The sequence below is a fragment of the Miniopterus natalensis genome, chromosome 1, assembly GCF_054644295.1.
Source record: "Miniopterus natalensis isolate mMinNat1 chromosome 1, mMinNat1.hap1, whole genome shotgun sequence".
NCBI lineage: Eukaryota > Metazoa > Chordata > Mammalia > Chiroptera > Miniopteridae > Miniopterus > Miniopterus natalensis.
Genome location: NC_142081.1, coordinates 136810447 through 136828375, shown reverse-complemented (window position 1 = coordinate 136828375; position 17929 = coordinate 136810447). Strand labels below are relative to the sequence as shown.

The following is a 17929-nucleotide window of genomic DNA, read 5'->3' as shown; positions in this document are numbered from 1 at the left end:
CTTGGTTTAGCAGATTCATTTCATGAAAGGGCTAAAGTGAATCCATGAAAGCACCCAGGGAAATTGGAGCCACAGGTGACCTATGAGAGAATGGATCCTTTCCGTGACATAGATTTAATTCAGCTGAGCTATCACAGGATCTGAGATTCGATGTTTTAAAAATTGCTCCAGGATGTCTTGGTCTCAGCAAAAGGGACTAATCTCTTCCTCTCTTCTTTCTCCAATATACTTAAAGTCTTTGTGTAGAATTTGGAATAACACCATTTATTAGTTATTCCACAAACAAAACACTCATTTGCATTCATTCTTGGGGTTGTTTTCTTATACTCGACTTCCCTGTTTTGAGTACTGATTTAAACTTCCTTGAAGATCAGGACGTCTATTTTTCTAATGTAATGGCTGTCTCTTTTTCTTATAATCCCCAGGCACATCTTTATGGATCATTAAAAAAGATTACTTCATGCCCTGGTTGGTGTGGGTCACTGGTTAGAGTGTTGGCCTGCGCATGGAAGGGTCTCGGGTTTGATTCCCAATCAAGGGCACATATTCTGGGCATGTGCTGGAGGCAACCAATTGCTGTGTCTCCCTCACATCGATGTTTCTCTCTCTCTCTCTCTCTCTCTCCCCTTTCTTCCACTCTCTCTAAAAAAAAAAAAAAAAAAAAAAAAAAAAATCAATGGAAACAACAACAAAAAAGCTTACTTCATTTTTCAAATGACACAAACTATGGCATTCACCAGTAACCACAGAGGCCTTATCAGGTGGAATTTTAAATGCTGAGGAGATACCAAAGAAGTTGGCAAAAGAGAACAGGAGGATGGTGGTAATCTATATTTTCCTAGTTAATGCCTACTTTATTTATTTGTTATTATTTTTTAAATTCTCATCCAAGGATAATTTTTCCATTGCTTTTCAGAGTGAAAGGGAGAGAGAGAGAAATACTGATGCAAGAGAGACACAGCGATTGGCTGCTCCCTGCACGGTCGGAGATTACATAAGAGGCCCATGCCCTTGACCAGAATCAAGGCCCAAACCCTTCCGCCTGAGGGCCAACGCTCTAACCACTGAGCCAAACCAGCTAGGGCCTTAACGCCTACTTTTCATAGGAACTGGATGAAAGCTTTTCTTTTCATCTTTCTCCTGGTGGTGGCTCCTGACTGGTGGCAAACAAAGGTAGCTGATGTTTGAGAGAAAAGATGACTTCGTATTATCTTTCCATTTTGCCTCTAGTACTGTGGACTCAATGAAAATAACTCCCTATATAATGTAATATTTAGCAAGTTTGCAGTATACAAATTCCAAAGAGAAAACTCAATTTTATTTCTATAAAAGAGCAACGAACAACTAAAAAATAAAATTGAAGAACTATTCATTTATAAGAGCATTTAAAAATCAAAATATAAATAAATGTAACAAAAGATGTATAAAGCTCTAACTGGAAAGTTAAAAACATTGTTGAGATAAATTAAAAAAGACCTACATATATGGAAAAATATATGTTCATAGGTTGAGAGACTTGTTATTGTGAAGATGTCAGTTTTTCCCAAATTGAACTATAGGTTTAGTGAATATATATGTGCAGAAAAATAAACTTCAACTTCAATCTCACATAATATACAAACATTAATAGAGATGAATCACAAGCCCCAACATAAAAGCTGAAACTCTAAAAGTGCCTAAAAAACTGGAGAATATATTGAGAGATTGGAGTTGGCAACAATTTATTAGAGAGAACACAAAACGTAACCGTAAAGGAAAAAAAACAGAGAAGTTGGATTTCATCAAAATTATAATCTGCTCATTAAAAGACACTCAACAAAATAAATAGATAAGCCATGGACAGGGAGGAAATATTTGTAATAAATAGACCTGACATACATATTTACATATTTGTGATATATAGATCTAGATTTGTATCTGGAATATATATAAGGAACTTCTACAAATCAATAAAAAAATAAGAAATCCAGTAAAGAAACAGGCAAAAGATTTGAACAGACGTCTTACAAAAGAAGATAAGTGAATGATCAATTAACACATGAAGGATGGTCGAGCACCATTATTCATCAGGGGAAGGCAAATTAAAACTGCAATGTGATATTAGGACACACCTACTAAAATTTTTTAAATTAAAAAGACTGACAATACCAAATGTGGGTGAAGGTGTGAAACAACTGGAACTCACATGCCCTGCTGGTGAGTATTAAAACACAGCAAACACTTTGGAAAAATGTTTTGAGCTTTTTATGAAGTTAAACATATACCTACCCAATGAACCAGCAGTTAGGCATTAACTGGAGAGAACTGAAAACATTCAGGGAACCAAACCTTGAAACAATCCAAATGCCCATCAACGGACGAATGGATAAACAAATTGTGATGTATTCACACAAAAGAATACTTTCCAATAATAAAAAGAATGACGTGCTGATACAGACAACAATATGGATAACTATCGAAAACATTATGTCGAACAAAAGTCAGACACAAAAATGAATCTACTGTATGATTGCATTTATATAAAATTTAAGAACAAACAAAGCTTAGCGAATGATGATAGAAATCAAAACAATGGTTGCCCGTGGATGTAGGGGGATTGGCTGGAGGGAGCGCCAGGGAAATTTCAGTGGTAATGGAAATATTTTATATCTTGGTTGAGATATTGGCTTAATGTGAATATACATTTACCCAAACTCATCAGATTTTATACTTAAGATCTGTTCACGTTATATAAATTTTACTTTAATAGATATAAATGAATGCATCTGAGTTTGAAGTCAGGCTGGGAAAACTAAATGAAAGCAACTTAATTTATTTTATTTCTCTGGTATTTGAAATTTAAAAAACACATAACTGACTCAAAAAAAAATTTTTTTTTTTTAATCTTCACCTGAGGATCTTTTTTCTATTGACTTTTAAAAAAGAGAGTGGAAAGGAAGGAGGGAGAGAGAGAGAAAGAAACATCGATGTGAGAGAGACACATTGATTGGCTGCCTCCCACACTCACCCTGACCGGTGCCTGGGATGGGACCTGCGCCCCAGGTACGTGCCCTTGACCAGCAGTAGAACCTGGGACCCTTCGCTGCGCAGGCTGACGCTCTAACCACTGAGGAGCTCTGGCAAATATTTCCTCTCCACCATCTACATTGTACCTCTTTGCCGTTTCAAGTGGTAGACCATGATTATTTTTACTCAAATAATTTCAGTCCTTGAGGTTTAGAAAAGGGAAAGAAGATACTATTTCACAGTTCTATAAATATAAGAAGAGCAAAGGAAGAGCAGCAGACTACGGTTTGAGTTTTCACTAATTTCCAGAACGTAGTTTTAATCACACGAAGCTCATAGCATCTCTAGTACTCTTGTCAGGCCTTCAGATGCTCTATACTTAACGGAACTGTGCTTCTTATAGGCTTGGCAGAACTGAAGGACAGGGGAAAGGTTGTATTGCGGGTGAGAGAAAAGCAAGAGTTCTTTCCCTAAACCTTGACATTTTTCGAAGTTAAAATATCTGAGTGGACTATGAATGAGGAACTTTTAGGGGACCACCAATCAGAGCTGGACCCCTGCAATCAGAGGCTCTTCGCCCTCTCCCCTGTCCTTGAAATGTACATTCCACCCACCATTTCCACACTAAGGGCTGTTGTGAGGACACAGCCTTGAGGAAGAATGTGTTGTTGGGACCATCTGAACGGTAAAAGTGACTGAACCCCATTAAGGCCTCTATACAAACTTTTAACGTTCTGGCTGGTGAGTGCCGAGACCAACTCTTCTTGCAACTCCCAAGCTTTCTATGTAAGTTCCCTTGATTATTAAGCCTGCCACCTACCTCGCTTTTCCTAAAATGTTTGTAGAAAGCAGGTATTCTATGATAAAATTGTTGTGTACTGCATGCTTTATGTGGAATTCAGAGGCCAGCCCACATTTAGTGATTAACAATGCCCAAAAATGCAAGTAACCAGCCATTGTTCAAATCAGAGGAGTGATTTTCCTCTTTTGTAGCTTTTTAGGCTTCTGTTGTCCTAAAATTTCATTGTATTGAGAACCCATTTTCTACCTGGTCTTTCTTGACAGGATTTTTTTCCCTACTTTACACAGTTTCTAAATAAAATTCTGTATTTCATGAGTGAAAAACAAAAACAAAACTGCCACCTACCATTCTGGGCTGGTCTGCCTCTTTCTTTGGTCTCTCCCTGGCTGTGGAGGACAAGAGATGGGGGCAGTTTCAGATTTCACCTAGTGGGAACTCCAAGGTTGCAAACCAACAGGCATGCTGAGATGATGTAAATAAATGCAATGTAGTCTAAAATGAGCTTTAAAAAAAAAGATTTAGATTTTGTTGCTGCTTCATAGAAAAGTAGAAATTATATATTATAAATTATGCCTTCTTTTTTATATATCCAGTTTCTGAAGGCTTGTGTTTTCTTCTTGGTCGGAGAAAACTTTCTAGGTACTGGGGATAGGCTGAGCTGAAAAATGGAGCAGGGCTGATTCTTCTTTTATGTCTTGTTTATCAAGTGCTTTTTTTTTAAAAAAAAAAAAATATCCTTATTGATTTCAGAAAGAGGAAAGGAGAGGGAGAGAGAGAGATAGAAACATCAATGATGAGAGTCATTGATCGAGCCCGCAACCCGGGCATGTGCCCTGACCGGGAATCAAACCCCGATCGCCTGGATCCTAGGTGGACGCTCAACTGCTGAGCCATGCCCGGCCGGGCTGTCAAATGCTTTTAAAAATGTGATTTCATTTGGTAGAAGTGTGGCATTATTTAGTCTGTGCATTACTTAAATTAGATAGTAACTCTCCTTTTAAAAAAGTAACAAACTATTTCTTGTAAAAGCAGTTTTAGGTTTACAGAAAAATTTTGCAGAAAGTACAAAGTCCCCAACTACTGCCTCCCCTACTCCCCCCAGCCTTCCCTGCTATCAATACCATGCATTAGTGTAGTACATTTGCTACAATCGATGAGGCAATATTGATGCATTATTATAGAAGTCCGTATTTACATTAGGATTCACTCGTACATTCTGTGGGTTTGATAAATTTAAAATGGAGTGTATCACACAGGATAGTTCCATTAAAAAGTCCTTTGTGCTCTGCCTGTTCATCTCTCCCCTACCCCAGCTCCTGACAACCACTGACCTTTTTACTGTCTCCACAGTTTTGTCTTTTTTAGAATGTCAATAGTTGGAATCATACAGTAAGTAGCCTTTCAAATTGGCTTCTTTTCCTTAACAATATGCATTTATGAGTCTCTCATGTCCTTAGTGTCTTGGTGGTTCATTTAATTTTATTCCTGAATGATATGCCATTGTATAGATGTACCACCATTTGTTTACCCATTCATCTAGTGAAAGACATCTTGGTTGCTTCCAGTTTTTGCAATTATGGATAAAGCTGCTATAAATATTCTTGTGTAGGTTCTTTGTAGGCATAAGTTTTCAACTCATTTGGGCAAATACCAAGGGGAAAACAGTCCTTTTTTAATAAAACTTTCACTTATGGTATTCACATCTTGACAAATTATGATTTGCCTTTGTTGCTAACTCCTATGCTCTCCCAATCTCTTTCCCTTAGCACCATTGCAGTTTCTGCCACATATGAGTCACAGGAATGCCAGACACATGTCAACAACCTTGTCTCTAAAAAACAAGAAAATGTTTTAAAATCTTACAGGAACTGTCCCGGTACATGTGATATTCATTAATAGATGTGGCCTATGAAATAGCCTGTGTACTGTTTCTGTAGGTAGATGTCAATGCTATGCCTGAAAAAATGTACTTGCCTTGTCACCTCTGGTTCCTGCAGTCATAGCCATGTGTATAGTATAAGTTCTGCTTTTCTATTGATAATGTCAATGCCTATTTATTCTGATCAAAATCAGTCTAAAGAGAAAAGAATACTGACTTCAGAGTTCATATTCTCCGTAAATATGTTTGATACTGGGAAATTTTCTTAGCCTTCCTGATCTTCTGGGTCCTATGAAATGGGCACTAATATCCACCTTGCAAGGCGGTGTTGAGGATCGGAAGTGATGTAGATAAAGCCTGGCACATTGGAGGCAATCTATTAATGGTGTGGTGGTGGTGATGTTTGTAGAGCAAACATATTGGCCAGGAAAAGAGGATCCTTTGTGCTCCAATGGGGAAATTTTATTTGAACAATAAGAACAGTGACCAGGATACATGAACATGTCTCCTAATAGCCTCCTTTCTATTGATGTCCACTCACACTTAAAAGCTTTCAGAGCTGTTTCCTTATTATTAATGTCTAACTCTTATTGACCCACCAGCAGGGTTGCCTCCCATCCAGCTGTGCCCCCTCAGGGCTGAAGGATCTAATAAATAAGCATTTCATTTCTCTGTCCTTTCCTGTTCCACATCCTATTGTCAGCATGGCCCTCCTCCATCTCCACGCCGATGCAAGGCTTCCTAATTATACACGAGGCTCTGCTGCATGCTCCAGTCCACAGAGTTTGTTTCAATTCCCCCTCCTTTTCTGACACCCCCAGAATCCTTGCTGACTGGCCACTTTTTAGCTGGTACTATTTAGCAAGTCATAAACTATTTTTGTTGTTGTTAGTCAACTTGAGCAAGCTCTTGAACTTAGGGGACCATGACTTCTATTTCTTGTACTCCATACAGTGTCCTATCACATATAGCTGTTTAGTAAATCAATCCATTAATTTGATTCAATTCCAGAAACTAAAAGGTATTTGGCAGCTCAGCCCTGTAAAGCTATAATAGATTTCTAAGCAACTTTAAAATAAGAAGGACATTCATTCTCCCAGAACAGGTTCAGCTTTATCTGGAAGTAAGAATGTGGACTTATTAGATGTCTCTGGAAGTCCATTCTAAGTGGGTGGCTCTGTCCTGTGATTTGCTAGGTGAGCAATCCTGAATTATCTGTGGGTTAGCTGGCATTGATCACATCAGTCACCAGTCTCAGCTTCTACCACAGCTGTGCTGAATTCATCATCTCTTAAGGGGCATGTATGACTACATTAGCCCAGGTGACATGTCATTAGGAAAGGGTGTCTCTTTACAACCCAAAATAATGAGTGCTTCCAGATCCAAACAGAACATAGCTGTGGATTATTTCATATTTATGTTTCTGTCATTCTCTCCTATCTCCACTAATACAGCTTGATGCTTGACTGCCCTCTAAGCCACTTCCACTGCTGTCACCTGTGACACTGGCAATGCATTTTGCTGAAGGGGAAGGTTATTAGCAAGGTTATAACTTAGTGCAGGTTATTTGTAGGACACTGCTTCTGAGTCTTGAGTCTGAGTCCAGAAAGCAATGGAATATTCCATGTGTTGCCCCCCCATGCCTTCTGCTGCCCCCGGGGCCTGTTTCTCCGGTAAGCGTTGGGAAGCTGCCTGGCAGAGGCTGGCTGAAATCAGAGAAATCCTGACTTTAGCTGTTTCAGAAAAGTCACCCCAGTATTTGAGGTATGATGAGGACAGAATTAAACAGGAGTGAAAGGCTTGGAGTGGTTCCCGTTTTCCTCCATAGTGGATGTTCACTGGTGTGACTGTTATTTTTGTGACTATCGCTTTATCTACACTTTGACCAGCCCTTGGAACACCACCTCTGGGTAACTTAAATGAAAGCTTGTTTTCCAGGATGAAATAAACTGGCAGAAATTTCCATTGTTCATCAAATCTGGTGCGAACGGTTTGCCTGAGCTAACCATTTAGGGCGCTGGGGGTGCCCTTCTGTAGAAATAAGTGCTGTTGCTCCAAATAGAAAGTGGTCAAGGAGACAGCGAATCGATACCTCAAGCTTTTATTTTCTGTCCTTTTGTGAAAAAGTCGCCTACATTGTTCGGGCAGGAGCAGCAGGCGGCTCGGCTGGATTTCCAGCGCTTCCTAGCTTTTGCACTATTAGCTTATTTTTTCCAGCACGGCCCTATCATAACAACCCGCTCCTGGCCCTGCACTCCTGGCCCCTCACGATATTTTGTCCTGCTCCTGCTGAAAGAAAAGGTATCTGTGCACACTGTGTCTCTTCGTTTGGCTCCAGGGATTTCCCTTTGATTTGGAAAGAATAATCTTCCAAATTCCGCTATAAAATATACGGGAGAGAGAGAAAAGGTTAAGCACCAGGAACGAGCACCAGTGTTGACACTTTGTTTAAAGACTGAAGTGCAGGTCAATTTTCTTTGGTGTTGCTCAGGGAGTGATCAATTACTGTAGGCCGGAATTATCAGCAGCGTTGCTCGGGCCTGATTTATACCTCACGGCTTGACTTTGTCTGCACCCTTCAAGATATTAAAGCATAGCTAATATTCAGCAGGTACCTCCGAGACACCGGGAGCAGCCCCGCGGCTCCCTAATTGCTCTCTGCCCGGGTCTAACCAGAATATTTATGGTGAGTAGCCAGTTATCTCTTCTTTGGCAGCCGGCCCTGCCTTCCTGTCCTGTGGAATTGCCTGCATTCGCATTTGCAAACAGAGGCTCACTCAAGTGTCACTAAAGGAAGCGGAGGTGGAGCCAAAAGGGCTTTAAAAAGGAAAGAGGAGTCATTCTACTTTTCAAAAAGAGAACCGGTGTGGCGTTTGGGGAGGAATCGGATCTGAATATTCTTCACCAAGGGTCGTGGTTGGAACTTTCCATCAATTCTTTCCTTTGTTTTCTTTTTTTTCTCTCTCTCTCTCTCCCTGTAGCCTTTGCCCGCTGCCCTCTCTGCCTGTCACAGTGAAGTCAGCTGCAGGCCTCCAGAGTGTGGCTGAGAAATTGTGAAATGTGTCATAAGGGTGTCAGGTATTTCTTACTGGCTTCCCAAAAACTTAGATAAAGAAATCTCTCCCAGAGTGTCCCTTTCAGGCTGCTTTCGGACACTGTCTTGAGTTGAAGCAAGAGTTGGAGGGTGACAGAGAAAGAGCCCAGGAAAAGATGCCCCAGGGCTGCAGGCTGAGCGGGGTGAGCACGCCTGGGGGCAGACCGACCCACCTCGCTATGTGCAACCAAAGTCAAGTTGTTTTCTATTGAAAGCTCAAGCCCCTCGAGATCATGCGGCTCTTCCTTGTCATTCTGTTGCTGGTAGTTTTTAGATTTGGCTTTAGTCTCTCAGCACTCCAGCGCTGGAACTGTCCTGAAGCCTCCCCCTCGGGAAATGGGAATTCTACTTGCGTGGGTAAGTAACTCCATTCAAAGGAATTCACGTCTTCTTGGAAACTGACCTCCGCTACCTGTTCATTCTGTCTTGTAAAGTTGGGCATTTTTTTTCCTGATTTTTCTCTGTGTGTGTATATTTGCTTAATTTTTGTTTTCTGACGCTTGTATAGTTTCTTACTGGCTGTTAGAGCTAATCTGCTACCGGCGGTACAAATTCTTGGTTCTCAAACTGTTCTTCCACGTGTGGGTTTCAGTTTAAACTAGCTGAACATTTCTTTTCATGCCTTTATTCTGACATGAGGAGTAACTAAACACGTAGTTGATCAGCTTTTCATTGGAAACTGGGAAAACAGATGGTGCTTTTTTTGAGAAACTGTCTCTATTTAAGGCATAAATTCTCTAATAACTTTGTGTAAGAACTCAGAAGTTGCCAAAAAATCAGTGAAAAAATGGGTGAGAATTGGGAAAAAACGTGATTCTATTATGAAGCCAAGGGAAGTTTCACCTGACACCTCCTCCCTCCTTCCTCCCCACTCCTTCTGTTTCTGAAGCTCTGACCAGGCTCCAGGATTTTAGCAACAGGTGCATTGTAATGTTGAGAACTGCTAAGAAATGACAACATGCCACATGCCCCTCCCATATTAAACGGGTTTTTAATCTAGGAGAAGGGAATTTTACTGAATGCAAAATGACAATCTTGCTTAAGGAAGTTGCCTGAAAAAACTCCCTCTCACTGTTGATTCATTTCATTTAGCTCTTGGCTAGGTCTCCAATCTGCTGCTCAAACAAGGCAATCATTTCCATCCATTACAGGGCATGCACTACTCTGACATTCCTTTCTTGTCATTTTTCCCCTTTGAGAAGGCATCTGGCTCTCAAAAAGAGAGAAATTGAGGAAAACATTATAAAGATTCCAGGAGCGAACTCTCTGGAAGACAGCACAAAGTAGTGGGAATGGAGAGAACAGTTCTGAGCCAAACTACTGACATTGGGCTCCTGCCCTGGCTCTCTCATGAAGGAAGTTTCAGTGAGGAGGTGGCCTAGCTCTGCATCTCAGGACTCTGTCTCCAGGCCATGCTCATTGTAACAGGTGAGCAGAACCCCAGGGTACTGGAAGAAAGGACTAATTCTCATGATCTCCATGACCCCAGTACCCGGAACATTTCCGCTTTCATGTTATGTACTCAGTAAAGTCTTGCTGAATGAATGAGGAGTCTTTCCTTCACTTGCTGATAGCAGAACTCCAGAGGCTAGCAACCAAAGGGGCTGACTAAAGACAAAATGACCTCACAAGCCTGTTGATCAGCTGTTAGAGGCAGAAGTGCAAGCTTTTGGACACAGTTGTGTTGAATGGACTGGAGCCTCTTTGGGGTGGGTGAATTGTCCCTAGAGTAGTTGGCAAGTGATCAGGATCAGGCACTGCCATTTGCATGGGACGTGAGAGGAGATGGCAGGAGCCAAGAAAGAAGCAGAACTTGAGAGACGGGAAACAATCCCACAGAAATGAACTTTCACACATAGCTTTAGAGTCTCAGGGAGCCACCCGATTTCTGCTAGCAAGTGACTTGTGCTCCTCGCCGCCCCTGCCAGTGGCTCAGAAGTGTACCAAATAAACTTGAAGACCAGGACAGAAACAAGGAGTTCAGGGAACTGTGTCAGAGTGGAAGGAACACAGGTTTTAGAAGCAAATACACCCCATTTCAAAGCCATGCTACCTACTTGATACTTGAGTTATATCGGAATGTTGCAGGAAATACCCCTCTCCCCGTTTCAGGATTGTTGTGGGGATCACACCAGATACCAAGTGAAATGCCCTGGCACAGAGGCTAGCAGGCTGTGCTCAGTAAATGTCCTCTTGGCTCCAACTCTTGGCTAAATCTCTTTGATCAGATCACGCCCTGAGATGCCTTATTTGAACAGTGCAGTGTCGTGGCACGGACCTCACATGACGTGGAACGTCTGTATGCCACTCTGTGACTCTGCCTCTTTGCTCCCTTGGTCCTTGCATGTCACTGGTTTAAACCCCCTGCTTTACACTCCACATCTCATGTTAGCTGATAACTGCCTGGGTCACACCCCATGCCCCCTGCATTTCAGAGGATAGTATTTCTCCTTTCTAAATAGATATGGTGCCATCATCTAGCCACAACCCTCCTCACAATTAAATTCTACTTGCCTTATTTCTTGCCCTTGGCATTGAGACAGAGCACCTCTGGCCAGCCTGACCCAGCAGAAAGAATGCTTTGTGGTTTGACAAGATTCAGGTAACTTTAGGCAAAGTTGTCACTCATGTGACTGCCAGCCACAGAAACCAAGTGATAACACAGAACTGGATTTTCTTTTCATTCCTCCCCTCCCGCGCTCTTTCTGCTTTTTTTTTAAATCGACTGAGGATTCTGTTAGCTTCTTTATGAGCTACAGTAGGTGAGGCCAGCAATAAAGAAAGCTGGCAAGTGGCTTCTGAACTTTCAAGCTTATTTGCCCTGGAGGAGAAATACCAGTTGAAAAAAGGAACTATTCCTGTTTGCTGTCTGTAGCTACAGTATTTATATGAACTTTATTGGTAAAATGAAGGGTGAAGAAGAGGTATAGGCCAAGCCTCAGAGGACTGGCTGCAGTAAGGATCCTGGGGCACTCAGCAGACTGGGAGATCTTTTAGCAGTAAACAGTGAAACTGCTGATTTCAGCACTGGCTAAGGCTTGGTCAGCTTCCCAGTTATGTGCAAACCTGAGTAATTTCATGATTAGAATCTTTGTTTTTTCAGCCAGGGTTATGCAAAAGTTTTTGTGTGTTTTTTCAATATATTTTTATTGATTTCAGAAAGAGTGTAAGAGAGGGAGAGAGAGAGAGAGAAACATCAATGATGAGAGAGTCGTTGATCGGCCGCCTCCTGCAAGCCCCCGACTGGGGATCAAGTCTGCAACCCGGGCATGTGGCCTGACTGGGAATCAAACTGCCATCTCCTGGATCACAGGTCGATGCTCAACTGCTGAGCCAGGCCGGCCAGGCAAGTTTTTGTTTTTTTAACCTAAGTGCAAAGAAATTATAGAAATGATTGTTTTATGCATACCATGTAAATGAAACAGTCCACCAAGTACCCAGTGGCTTATGGTCTTTGAGGGGTAGTGGTGTTTAGTGGTAAACAGCTTAAATTTTAGATACAGACCTGGCTTCAAATCCCAGTTTTGCTATTTGTGAACCGTGTGTGTCATTTTCCTCACTGTGAAATGAAGATAATGAACCCCTCCTCCTAAGATTGTTGTCAGGATTGCATTAATATATTTGTTGTCAGTGTTGGCCCCACATTAGAATCACCATTGTCCAGGTTACCACCCTGGGTCCCAGTCCATCTGGGTCAGAGTCTCTTCTGGGGGTGGAATCCAGGCATCATTTTTCTTTGAATCTCTCCCTTGATGATTCTAATGGGCTTAATAGGCTGCCTGGATTTAAGACCACTGAGTTAATACATGTAGAGTGCATAAAATAGAGCCTGGCATGTAATAGGCACTTGGCAAGTCTTAGCTGCTATTAGTATGTTTATCATTGCTAAAATTATTTTTATTCATGGTAATAGTACAAGTATTTTCTAAATATGGCTTGGTTCCTTCTATAATAATTGAACATTTTTTTACCATGGAAAATGCCACATTGAAAAAATCTGAGATAGTTTTGTAACTAGAATTAACTTTTATTAAAAATACAAAAACATATCAAACTGATTTGAGCAAGTGTCCTTGTGGAACTGCAGCTCCAATGTTTGTCTTTCTGTGACATCAACTGATAAAAAGTTCCACTGACTGCAAATTAAATATACTTGTTAGATTTCTTACCAGTAACAAGTTTATTTTAACAACAACAGCAAAAACAAGGCACTTGAAAGTGATAATTTAAATTTCATATATATTTTTCTTTGTATTTGGAACCAATTTCTCTAAGATTTTTTAAAAGCTGTTGAAGGCATATAAAGGAATGATAAAATAATTCTTTAAATGAATTTATATTTTGGGGCTAGATGGGAGCTGTTCAAATACATGACATTCAGTTTAGTGGTTGGAAGGTGAGAATTATTTGTTTGTGTTCATGATAAAGCAAATGATTGTTTCCCATAAAAAGTAAATGAACTAGTAATTCGGTTTGAAATTTGCCTTCATGAAAATCCTTTTGAAATAATTTCTTTAGTATGAATGTTTTCTTTCTTTATATCAGTAGTCTCCAAACTCCATTCTATCTATTAAAAAATTAAAATGTGGGCATATGCTCTCAATATGTGTGTTATCTGTTGCTTACATGTTATATATACTACTATTACAAACATTATACTACACATAATATTTTTAATATTTTCTTTCCACACAGTAGTGAACCTTCTTACAGTCTGTAAATGGTACACATTCTACTTGGACGAGACTGTTCCAGAGAAGTAATAAATAATGGAATACATACTTTGTCTTTCTTAGCTCTTAGTCAGCTCCTTTCACTTAGGCATGAAGAGATAAGTAAAAGGATTACCTTTTCTTTTTTTTTCAATTAAAGGGGAGTTCTTCACAGTCAATGACTTCTCTCAGAGTGTAAAATGGAAGAAATAAAAATGATTTTTCTGAGTGTATAATGGAAGACATAAAAGTGCACTGAGATTCTTCCATAAGGACCAGAAGGAGAAACCACATTCTTAATGATGAGCTGGAGTTTCAGAAATTCCAAAGCTCCATGGCCTGCTGGGGTCACTATATCTTAGGATTAAAAAAAAAAAAAATGTTTTCATTGATTTTAGAGAGAAAGGAAGGGGGAGGGAGAGAGAGATAGAAACATCAATGATGAGAGAGAAACATCCAATGACTGTCTCCTGCATACCCCCTACTGGGGATCCAGCCCACAACCCCAGGCGCGTGCTCTGACCAGTCATCAAACTGGTGACCTCTTAGTGCATGGGACGACACTCAGCCTACTGAGCCATAGTGGCCAAGGCTTAGGATTTTTAAATAAAAATGGCCTGTGCCTTCCTCCTATGTTCTGGGGAAACCTTGTGTGCCTCCCCTAAGACAGAGGGTTTCTGGGCATGGGAATAGTGATGTGGAAGGGAAGGCTCCTGTGTTCCTGCTGGCCCTTCCACTGAATTATTGATCTGCTGTGTGTCTCGCTTCCCTCACGTGCTGTCCCTTTCCCACACTTCATAACCTCATGTCTGGCACCACCCTGTTTTACTTCTAGACACCTGGTGCCATGAATCATGAGGGGGACAGACTTTAACTGAAATCTTTGCGGGGGGGAAGAAAATCCTGGCCACATCCTGATCCAGCACATCAAACAACTAAAACTATTTTTCATTCTTGTTCTTAAAATGTAAGTAATTGTTCTTTGTGGGAAAGCTCACCAGCCATCTCTCTCGGGTGCCAGCCTTCTGCCACCTTGGTGGCCTCGGGGAGGCTGACCTCTTTTCGGGGCTTCCTTGGTCTGTTTCAGACGACCTGCATTCTCATGCAGAGCATTTTAGATTCGCCCCTCCTCCTCCAATTCTGTTTTCCTCAGATCCTGGGCCTCCTTTTTTAAATTAAAAAACTAAAATATTACTAAATGGCATACTGAAGTGTTTTAATACACAAAACAGTTATTTCTCAGAAGAAAAATTCTGACCACAGGTTTTAAACCAAATTTTTCTTTTTTTCTCTCCACAATGGGAGACTTAATTTTGAAACAGAAGCGAAGCTTTCGAAGGTAGGTTCCAGATGGTGGGAATGCTACCCAGAGAGAAGACTTTTCCTGTAGCTCAGGCTAGGAGGGGATTCCATGGTTGCGGGGTGGCTTTCTTTGACCCCGTGGACGCAAGTCAGAAAGGAGGCAGGACACTGATATCAAAATAGAGCATCATAGCCCAGCCGGGCGTGGCTCAGCGGTTGAGCATCGACCTAGGATCCAGGAGATCAAGGTTCCATTCCTGGCCAGGACACATGCTCGGGTTGAGGGCTCGATCTCCAGTCAGGGGCGTGCAGGAGGCAGCCGATCAATGACTCTCTCATCATTGATGTTTCAACTCTCTCTCTCCCTCTCCCTTCCTCTCTCTGAAATCAATAAAGATATATTTAAAAAAAAAAAATAGACCATCATACGTCTGGCGTTGGCCAGTGATTGTAAGGTATTCCATGGGTTGTTCTTTCCTGTTATACCCATTCCTTAAAGAGGGTCTTATTAAAAGTTAGAGGTTGATCTTACTTCTGCTGAGGAAAATGAGGAGGCCAGTCCCACGTTTCAGGTGAAATGGGACAATGAGTGGCAGGTAGGAGGGACCGTCTTCCAGAAACACTGTGGTCTCCCAGAGGTACAGCCAGAGGTGGAGGAGGTCAGATGAGAGGCACCAACGGGCAACGATGGGGGAGCAGAATATTCCCCCTTCAGTGGTCTACTATTAGGAGCATCAGATAGCTTGGACTGTGAATCACTTACTGTATCTCCTCTCTTATTTTTGCCATTGACTTGTAGATTTCATTGTACTAATTATTTAGCTTGATTTTTATGTTGTCTCTTAATCCAGATAATGAAAAAAAATCAAACATTAGCCTTCAGACAAAAGGTAACAAAAATTTCTTACCTAGAAAATAAACCTTCTATAATCTGTTCAACATTCTTAACATTTTACCACTTTGATTATAATGGAGAAAGCTAGGAGAAGAAACTAGTAACTTCCCAATATGCTTACGTTGCCTGACCTAAGATATTTCAGCAATTATTTTAATGAGGTAGTTTTTGTAAACTTGTTATGAACAACAACAAAAAATTAAAGACTCAATACCTAACCTTAACAGTTGGAAACTACTGCATTGGAGAGTTTTTTCAGAGTGTCCAGGTCAGTTTTAAAGAATGTACTTTCTCTTGAGAAATATCTAAATACTTTTCAAGCAATTCTCAAATTGTATGAAGCAGCTTAATGCTGAGTTTAGTTTTAGTTATTACTCTGGATTTGAGAAATCCTAGAGCTAAGGAACAAAATGTGAGTTTTATTATGTTATAGTTTCTAATGTTAGAATTAACTTTAAGAAGGAACCAAGAACAACAACAAAAACCTTGACCTTTGGAATTTCATTGCCTGCATTATCTATTTCTTTCTTGCACTCAGGTTAATACTTTTATCCAGAATGATAATACTACTCACCATGAAGGAAATATTACCTGGATATTAGGTGAACCAAGAATGCAGATTCATTTTGTAGAGATTCTTTACTAACAATAATGTTAATAAATAACAGCTTTGCACATGACCATTCCCATCCCATCCCCAGCTGTTGCATTTGCTGGGGCCCACAATAAGACCATGACTGAGATCTGGGCCTTGAAGGATTAGTAATGTTTTTGTCAGCTGTAGAAAAAAAGTTATATTAAATAGAAGGGATCTTTACATTTCTTGAAAGATCTCACTATATCTGAATATACATTTCTATCTTATTTTATATGGTCAACGTTACTAAACTTTGAAAGCAATTCTGGAATAATGCATGTAAATGTCTTTCTCTAGGAGTTTTGTTCCTTAACATCATCATTCAAAGCTTGCCTTGGAGGCTGGAAATTAGTAAATGTATAGAAACTTCAGTCGTTTTAGCCAAATCCAAGACAGACTCTTCTGCTCTCATCACCTCTTGACCTTCTAAGCCTGGAGTTTGAATTGGTGTGCAAGCCCGTTTTCACTTATGACTTTGATTTTCTGATTCTCCCAAACTTGGCCAACCGTACTAATGTCTCTCAGTGTCTGGGTTTTCCAAGTATTTCCCAAGATCCTTAGTACACTGAAATTTGTGGGAGTGTGAAGGCATTTGAGAACCAGCAGACTCCTGTGACAGTGATTCATGGTACGCACTGATTTATTTGCAAAGCCCCTGTCAGTGGCAGGATAGAAAAGGCCTTCAGAGAAAAGGCCTACCCTCTTCTTCCATTCAGAGCAGCCTGTCGTGGTGCAGCTTTGTGTGTAGGAAGTGGATTTCCTCACGAGGTGGTTCTTTTGGTGGGTAGGTGGTTGCTAGGACACAGCCAGTTCTAGCAACGTCCGGGCAGCTGCCTTGTCCTTCAGCACGTGGTGTGTCAGTGGGGAAGCTGCTTTATTTCATTCCCTTCAGCACTCTCCTGGTTAACATTTCTAAAGCTTGGAGAAGGGTCTTTCTTCTTTCATAGACCTCCATCCTTGTATAAACGGATCAAAGATGGAAGATCAATCGAACTCAACACTGTCATAATATATGGCTGCTGACACCAATCCTGTGTATTTTGGGCCCTTCCCTTGTGAGATTTAAAAACAAGCCCAGAGACAGAAGCTACCAGGGATTTTCTGGTGTTTTTCTGACTCCCTCTGAAGCATACAATTATTCTAATTATTATAGAATTTTCAGTACAAAGGAATTTAAACTGTGTGTTGTGCAGGGAAATTGGAAGGGTTATTGTCATTAATGTTAATTTACCTAGTATGTGGAAATGCATATCTTTTAGATTTAAGTAACATTATTGGGAATTTTTAAAACTCCAAGTGGGTCACAAGGTTTAGGTTTGAAAACAGATCTGAAAAATCGATTGAAACTTTTATATTTCTTGGTTATTCTAATGAATCATGGTAAAGATTACATGTAAGAGGGGGAAAAAAGATATATGACAAAAATTTCCATCTAGAATCTCAATGAATTTTAAAAACACTCAACAATGTCCAAGAGAGATTGATAGGTGACTATCTTTCAATATTGATATACAGGGGTGGGCAAAAGCAGATTAATAATAATAATAAATAATACAACAATTAATACATAAATAATAATAGAAGAATAAACTGTTTTGTGTA

General features: G+C 40.5%; 1 protein-coding gene across 1 annotated transcript in view; it reads left to right on the top strand.

Moving 5' to 3' along the window:
* The first annotated feature begins 9014 nt into the window (after positions 1-9014).
* EGF (epidermal growth factor) overlaps positions 9015-17929 on the top strand; it is a 77749-nt gene continuing 68834 nt past the window's right edge. Inside the window, exon 1 of the mRNA XM_016209461.2 lies at positions 9015-9138. Coding sequence (XP_016064947.2) covers positions 9015-9138 — 124 coding nt within the window. The remainder of the gene's footprint in view (positions 9139-17929) is intronic.